The sequence below is a fragment of the Antechinus flavipes genome, chromosome 2 (assembly GCF_016432865.1).
Source record: "Antechinus flavipes isolate AdamAnt ecotype Samford, QLD, Australia chromosome 2, AdamAnt_v2, whole genome shotgun sequence".
In the NCBI taxonomy this organism is placed as follows: Eukaryota; Metazoa; Chordata; class Mammalia; order Dasyuromorphia; family Dasyuridae; genus Antechinus; species Antechinus flavipes.
The window spans coordinates 366,079,851-366,088,112 of NC_067399.1; the positions used below are offsets into that span (position 1 = coordinate 366,079,851).

The 8,262-nt window shown below is 34.2% G+C and overlaps 1 protein-coding gene across 2 annotated transcripts in view; it reads left to right on the plus strand.

The window, feature by feature from the left end:
• DLGAP5 (DLG associated protein 5) overlaps positions 1 to 7,941 on the plus strand; it is a 32,795-nt gene extending 24,854 nt beyond the window's left edge. For both annotated transcript variants that reach the window (XM_051978224.1, XM_051978225.1), the window contains exons 10-15: positions 533 to 659; positions 1,434 to 1,519; positions 2,794 to 2,954; positions 3,244 to 3,336; positions 4,743 to 4,971; positions 7,519 to 7,941. In XM_051978224.1, the coding sequence (XP_051834184.1) occupies positions 533 to 659; positions 1,434 to 1,519; positions 2,794 to 2,954; positions 3,244 to 3,336; positions 4,743 to 4,971; positions 7,519 to 7,619 (797 nt within the window). In that variant the 3' untranslated portion in view covers positions 7,620 to 7,941. The remainder of the gene's footprint in view (positions 1 to 532; positions 660 to 1,433; positions 1,520 to 2,793; positions 2,955 to 3,243; positions 3,337 to 4,742; positions 4,972 to 7,518) is intronic.
• Positions 7,942 to 8,262: the final 321 nt, after the last annotated feature.

Here is an 8,262-nt window from a genome sequence, read left to right on the forward strand (position 1 = left end):
ATAAGTAAACGGATTAAATTTTGATCTGTTTGATCTCTTTGGTATTTGAACTAAGTAATATGTCAGAAATTATACTAAACAGATTCGGGAGACAAAATAGATGCGTTCAGCTTTGGGACATGTTGAATTTGAAAAGTCTATGAGACATCCAGTTTAAAATGGCCAATAAGCAGTTAATTTATGGGGACTGGAGTATAAGAGAAAAACTAGAGCTTTAATCTAGAATCATCAACATTGAAATAAAAATTAAATAATAAAATATTGAGATAAAAATTAAAATAAAATAAGAATTAAGCTGATAAAGCCATCCAGAGACAGAGCTTTGGGGATATATCTTGTACCCCAATATCACATTTTATAACACACACACACACACATACATACATACATATGCCTGCTGCCTCTAGGGGAAGAAAATAGCAATGAAAAATCAAAAGATTTGTGAAAGTTATCACAGAGGGAAACTGTTTTACAAACTTGAATTTTCATATTTATGATTTTGGGGTTTTGTTTCTTTTTTTTTTAATTATAGATCTTTCAAATAAAAATGGAGATACTAAAATAGATTCACGTAACCTTCCATTAAGTTCACCTATCCCTTTGTTTGAAATAAATGAACATCAAGCAGTACCACCACAACATGATGTAGCATATTTCAGGTTTGTCACTTTGATTTTTGGCAGCTTAATAAATCTTTTATGAATTATTTATTATGCAGAGAACAAGCATCAGGAGAGAGAGAAAGTAGGAATGAGATCTGATCCCTGCCCCAGTGGAGCTTGTAGTCATTTGGGTTATAATGTACATTGATAAAAGTAATAGTAAATTTACATTAAAAGTATATTGAAAACAGTGTAAAAGTACTATGTGAGATGTCAAGGATGGAAAATCCATGAGAAGGACTCATGAAAAGTCTTATTTTGGACTTACTATTTCAGTTGGATTTTGAAGGATGGACAGAAATTGAATAAGTGGAAAAAGGGAGAGAAATATGTTCTAGGCATTAGAGATATGAGCAAAAGTATTAATATCAGAAAGAACAGGATAACTTTGGGAGAAGAGAGAGTTCATTTTATCTAGGAAATAAAAATCAAGATAAATAATGTTCTGACTGCTCTGACTAGGTTGATCCCTATGAGAAGTCAATAGAGAGAAATCTAGATGTCACATTAAAAACTGATGGACGTTTTTGTTTTTACTGTACTCTTCAAGCTTGATGTTATGGTGAAGGTGTATCCAATTTTGCAATTGCTTAATGTAACTTCAATTTTAAATTTAAATGTTCCATACTATATTCTGTATATAAAATAATTATATTGAAAGAAATTAATACTCATCCCATTTTGTGTATGAATATGGACATGTTTAATTATATTCAACTACTAGGGAATAGGGAAACAGTTGTAAAATTAAAATATTTTTATCATAATTAGACATATTCTTCAATCAGAAACTGAGAGATTAACAGGATTCTGCCATGAATGGGAAAATAAACTAACACTGGATATTCCTGATGATGGTAAGAAGACATCATTTATGTAGTATGGTCTTGAATTTATTTTAATGGGATTTTTTGTTGTTGATGTTAAATTAAAAAAATATATTTTTATTGTATTTTAAAATATTGATTTTCCTGTATTTCTCTGCTAGAGTAAAATATGACTAATAGAACATAAATAATTTGTCCCATTTGATCAAAATTATTCTGTGGCTTAAACCTTTTGCCAGTTTTATTTGTTGCCTCAGTAATCTGACTTCAAGCTTTACATTCAACTAAAATTGTTCACAACTTAACTGCCAACATACTTTTATTAAAGCACACATCTGATCATGTCACCCATACTCCGTTCTCACAGTAAAATCCAAGTGACTCCCTATTGCCTCTTGTTTATTAGACAGTTTACTTTCCAGGAAGAACACTGGGCCTAGTCAGGGAAATCTGAGTTCATATCTGGCCTTAGACATTTCCAAGCTAAGAAAGTCACTTCATCTCTCATCTATTTTACTTTCCTCAGCAATAAGAAGATACAATAATGACAGCCACCTCCTAAGGCTGTTGTAAGGATCAAATGAGATAGTAAATACAAATATTGTAGCATAGTGTTTGGCACATAGAGTAGCCACTTAAATGATTATTCCTTTCCCCCCTTGCCAAATTTTCCCCCACCCCTTGCCAAATTAGCCTCTTAAAAAAAGAAATAGTCGGATTAAACTAATTGGCAGATTCCCCATATATTTTCTTCCACAGGAAGTAAGATTGTTCTCAATGAATGCCTGATGGATTTAAAAAAAAAAAAATTAGCCTCTTGGATTGTGTGACCCTGGCCAAGCTATTTAATCTCTCAATAATTTATTTCCCTCCCCTCCCCAGGACAGCTTTTTAAGAGTATAAATTTTGGGGGGAGGGGAGAAAAAGAGATGAAGCAATCAGAATTAAGTGACTTGCCCAGGGATGCAACTAGTAAGTGTCTGAGGCTGAATTTGAACTGGGGTCCTCCTAACCCCAGGACCAGTGTGCTATTCGCTGTGCCACCTAGCTGCCCTTCTAACACTATAAGTTACAGAATAATTACTTGTCTATATTGGTATTGGTAGAATAAATAAATTTCCTATACCAGTGACATTGCAGGTCTGGACCTCCTTCCACCTCACGTAATTCCTCCATACATAACCCCTGTCCCCAATGAAGAAAATTGGAGTTTGGAATCTTTACTGCACAGTTAAGTGGCAACTTTCAGTCTATGTTTTCATGCTTGATGAATGAACTTTTTTTTAAACTTCTTTTTCAAATAGCCAAAGATCTCATTCGCACAACAATAGGTCAAACAAGGCTCCTTATAAGTGAAAGATTCAAACAATTTGAAGGATTGGTGAATGATTGTGAGCATAATTGTGGCCAAAAGAAGATTACTTGCACGGATCTTGATGGATTTTGGGATATGGTTAATTTTCAAGTGAGTAGTGTCTATTGGAAATTTAACTCAAAAATATAGTTTGTTTCATTAACATAAGTAATAATGTTTAATATGTGAAAAGGGAGTTTGATCTCAGACACTTAACACTTCCTAACTGTGTGACCCTGGGCAAATCACTTAACCCCAATTGCCTTAGGAAAAAAAAAAAAAAAAGATTGTGAATTGGATTGTGAATTTCTATTCATAAGGATTCTAATGTTATTAGAGTTGTTTAATCAGTCATTTGTTGTCATAGATTTATAAATAATTGAATTTTGTCTGTCAATAGGTAGAAGATGTGAACAAAAAGTTCGAAAAACTGAGTAAGCTCCAGGAATCAGAATGGCAGGAAAAAAATACTGTAAATCAAAAAGTTATTCGGGTAAGGCTAGTGACCTCAAAATCTGGTCTCAACTCTTCTACAGCATTTTACGTAAATATTTTTATTATTCAGCTATAAAAATATTTATCACTAAATAGAATTATCCAACAAACCTTTATCACACACTTTTTTTTTTAATAGCTTTTTATTTACAAGTTATATGTATGGATAATTTTACAGCATTGACAATTGGCAAACCTTATGTTCCAATTTTTCCCTTCCTTCCCCCCACCCCCTCCCCTAGATGGCAAGATGACCAGTAGATGTTAAATATATTAAAGTATAAATTAGATACACAATAAGTATACATGACCAAACCGTTATTTTGCTGTACAAAAAGGATCGGACTCTGAAATATTGTACAATTAGCCTGTGAAGGAAATTCAAAATGTGGGCAGGCAAAAATATAGGGATTGAGAATTCAATATAATGGTTCTTAGTCATCTCCCAGAGTTCTTTCGCTGGGCGTAGCTGCTCCATTGGAACTGATTTGGTTCATCTCATTGCTGAAGATGGCCAGGTCCATCAGAATTGATCATCATATAGTATTGTTGTTGAAATATATAATGATCTCCTGGCCCTGCTCGTTTCACTCAGCATCAGTTTGTGTAAGTCTCTCTAGGCCTTTCTGAAATCATCCTGTTGGTCATTTCTTACCGAACAATAATATTCCATAATATTCATATACCACAATTTATTCAGCCATTCTTTAATTGATTGGCATCTATTCAGTTTCCAATTTCTGGCCACTACAAAGAGGGCTGCCACAAACATTCGTCTGACCTTCTTTCCCCTGGTGACTTCATTCCTATCTGCCTTTATCTCTTGCTGTTCCCCTCGGTATACTGTATTCTAGAGCCAAACTTGACTTTTGTCTCTGACTCCCTTAATTCCACTCCCCCAGTTTGTCTGCAAAATATTGCCCCTCTAGAGGTTCTCAGAACAAACTTCAGAGGTCATCTAGTCGAATCTAAACTACAATAGCTTTCTTTTCTAAAACATCTCCAACAAGTAGTCTTCTAGCCCAGATTTGAAGAGCAAAGGAAAACCCTTTAATAAAGACTAACTCTAATAAAGAGTAATTCCATCACCACTTTCTCAGTGACATAGCTGTGATCTCTCTACCCTCTTTGTTGATGAAATTTATCTTGTATCATTTTAATAAACTATTGTTCTATCATATTATAATTATCTATGGTTTTTCTTTCTTTCTTAACTTCTCCCCTGTCAAAATGTAGTTCTGTACAAACAAGAACCCCCTCCTATCTCCTCACCTTTGCTGATCTAGCTGGAATTTAGCACAGTAATCTGCATACAATATATTTTAAGTAAAATATTTGCTGCATTTCTTACTGTAAGATAAAGTGAACATCTTCCATACATATTGCAACTTTTTCTCTTTTTAGAAGAAAGCTCTCCCAGTTGAAAAGTGCAAGTCAAAACAGGATGAAGCTGCAAGAACTGCAGCTCGAAATCGTCTGGCTGCTCTAAAAGCTTCAATGAGAGAAAAACTTAAGCAGGAAGAACCTACATTTGAGATAGTAGCTCCCATGGTGTCGAAAGCAAAGGAAATTGACAAGATAGTTTTTGATGCCGGATTTTTCAGAATCGAAAGCCCAGTTAAATCATTCTCAGGTTAGTTCCGTTGTTGAAACCATTCATCAAGTAGAACCTTGTTTGTGTGTAGGATTTTAAAGGGGGAGCTAAGCCAATGGAAACTTTTTTGAAGCAATGAATAGAGCAAAAATGCTCATCTTTTTCTTTGGGCAGGTAAATGGGTTTGTGGATAGATTGACTTAAATGTATAAAAAGTATATATTTTTTCAAAGTTCTGCTGCACCTTTCCATTTCATTTTATCTTCATAGTAGTGACTATCTTCAATGGACAAATGAAGGAACTAGCTCCCAGTAAATAAATATCTGTGACTGAGCAAATAAGTTCTTTCTGAGCATCCATTTCCTCATTTGTAAAAACAAGAGGATTGGAAGAAATGACCATTATGGACCCTTTCAGGTCTAAATCTGTGGTTCTGCCTACCATTGTTGTTGGGAAGAATGCACTTTAGAAAGGCAGTATGATGTATCAAAATGTAATGGATTTGGAATCAATCAGGTCTTGAGGTCTAACCCTTGAACTGCTATGTCCTAGTGGTATTCCTTAAGTCCTCTGTCCCTCAATTCCTTTATTTCTCAAATGAGAATATTGGATAATCTTGAATGATCCTTTACTCTAAATTCTGTGACTCCGTGAAGACAAACCTTAGAAATCTATGTCAATGTGAGTTGTTTTGTTAGTGTAGAGATAGCACAGCATAAAGGATAGAAGGCAAACTACATAGTAAAAAAGACCTACTTCTGACCCATAACATGTGTGTGACCATGGAAAATTATTGAACTTCTCAGTGCTTCAGGAATTCCTCTAGATTATAGAGAAGGTGCTGATCTTCAGTGTTAGAATATATTTCCACACTTGGAATTCCTCACCAAAATGAGATCACAGATCCAAAATAAAAAACAAAAACCCCCAGACTTACAGATGAATACTTTTAGGAAGGTATTTACCTGCTTTTTCTTAATATATTTATATTCCAATATAAATTTTGAAAATAAAACTTGGAGGCAGCTAGGTGGCACAGTGCATAGAGCACAAGCCCTGAAGTCAGGAGGATCTGAATTCAAATCTGGTCTCAGACACTTAACACTTCCTGGTGGTGTGACCCTGGGCAAGTCACTTAATCCCACTTGCCTCAGCAAAAAACAAAACCCCCTGAATTTCTTATTTTTTTTAAAATGCTAGCTCTTATTCCAGTCACTTTGAGTTTAATGGACATTCTAAAATGGAATTTCATTTCATGTTGAACTCATTGATGAAACTAAACATTTATTGAGCACTTTAGTTGTATGCTTGTCCATAAAACCCAGTCTCTAAGAACCTAAAAGAAAGTAGAGACTTTCTAATGGGAATAGATAGTATAGAGTAGTGATGACTTTAGTCATATCTTTTTGATCATCAAAATTCTATAGAACATAGCTTTATGAAATTCTGACATAGAAAAGAAGCATAAATTGGCCTTGGGACAAGGTAATAAAAGGGAATGATAAATAAATGTCTTAATAGAAATAGCAGATGAAATCATCGAATAAGGGCAAGCCAGTGAGTATTGTGACTCTTCCCTCTCAATGGGAACATGTCTTTGATGAAAACAGTGTAGCAAAACAAATAGGCATTAATGCAGCCTAACACTGAAACGAATTGTGGACGTATCATCAACAACCTGGGGTAGCTTTTCAGAAATGTTCCACTCTAATAAAGAAGGTAACTCCTATTATAGTTTCTCTAGGATTGGAAATCAAACTTCACTTCAAGTCCACTAGCCATCTCAGCTAGTTTTGGGATCCTAGCATGTGATTACTAATAATTTCCTACAGCAAACTCTGGTTTTTTTGCCTATTTTATGATTCTTAGAGATCTTGAGTAACCTTACAGATAATAAAACATAATAATCTTGCCTCATTTGACCCAGAGAGAACTGAAGTCCAGAGACATGCAATGGCTTGCCTGAGGTCATACAGCCAGTAAATGGCAAAGCTGGTTCTGAATCCCAGGTCTTTTGCCTCTCAAGTTAAGTACTTTTTTCATCCTACCATGCTGAGGTTATGATAATATCTGGAAGATAGGTTGATTCCTAATTTTCATGCCAAGAGAATTCCAGATTTTATGTTGCTAAAAGTAATTCGAGACTTAGCTCAAGTGCCTTCCTCTCTAAAAGTCTTTCCAGGTTTTCACCCCTCCCTCTCCTAGTTGTTAATAAGAGATCCAATCCCCACTGAAATTACCTCTGTATATATTTCCTATTTACTTATCATTTTGTCTTGTCATATGAGGAAGGGGGACTGTTTCCTCCATATAAAACAAATTCCTCCAAGGTAGAGACTGCTCTCATCTTTGACTTTTAATATCTAGCACATTCTGTAATGTTGATGTGTATCCTAACATCTTAGTTTGGCGTTTTATAAAATTTTAAAAGAATTTAAAATATGATAAATCTTACTTTCCTGGGTATTTCCCAAGTTGTTCCAACTTAGATTTCAGCTATTCTTGTTATCATTGTATTAGAAAATACTGTTGGGGATTTTTAGTTTTTATAAAATCTAAAGCAGTATTTTTTTTTCCTACTTTAGCCATCAATGCATCTAAAGAGACTGTATGTAGCAAATCAGATGATCCAATTCAACACAAAACACCTGGGAATAAGAAATTAAATCTTCTTGAAGAAAACTAGAATTGTGTGTTTTCCCCTCCCACTATATCACTAATGTTTAAAAAAAAAAAATCCGAATAAACCCTGATTAAAAACTGTAAACACCATTCATGAATATTTTGTAAGCCTCTGTTATCAGAGGATAACAAATTGACCTTTGTGTTAGGTTGACACTGAGCAACCTGGAAACATTGTTTAAGTATATTTCCAGAGAGATTTCATTGATCATTGATGTTGTTTATCTTTATTATTTGTATTATTGTTGTGTTACTCTTTTTTACATTAGAGTGATTGTATATGGTGAGATATTTACAAAATAGAGTATTAAAGGGTGAAACTACTACTCATGCTTTGAATCTTTGTGCATATGTGTATATATGTATGTTAAATTCAATATTAAATAATTTGACAAATAACAAGTAGTTGGAATAAATACAGCAATACTAATAGCTAGTATTTATATAACATTATAAAATTTGCTAAGTGCTTCAGAATATTCTCATTTGGTCCCTATGAGATGGGTACTGTTATTGTCGCCATTTAGTAAAGAAATCAAGTTTCTCAAAGATCAGTGACTTGCCTCAGTTAACAAAGCTAGTAAATATGCGAGGCAAGATCTGAATTCAGGTGTTCCTTCCTCCTTGCCTAACACTATCCATTTGAC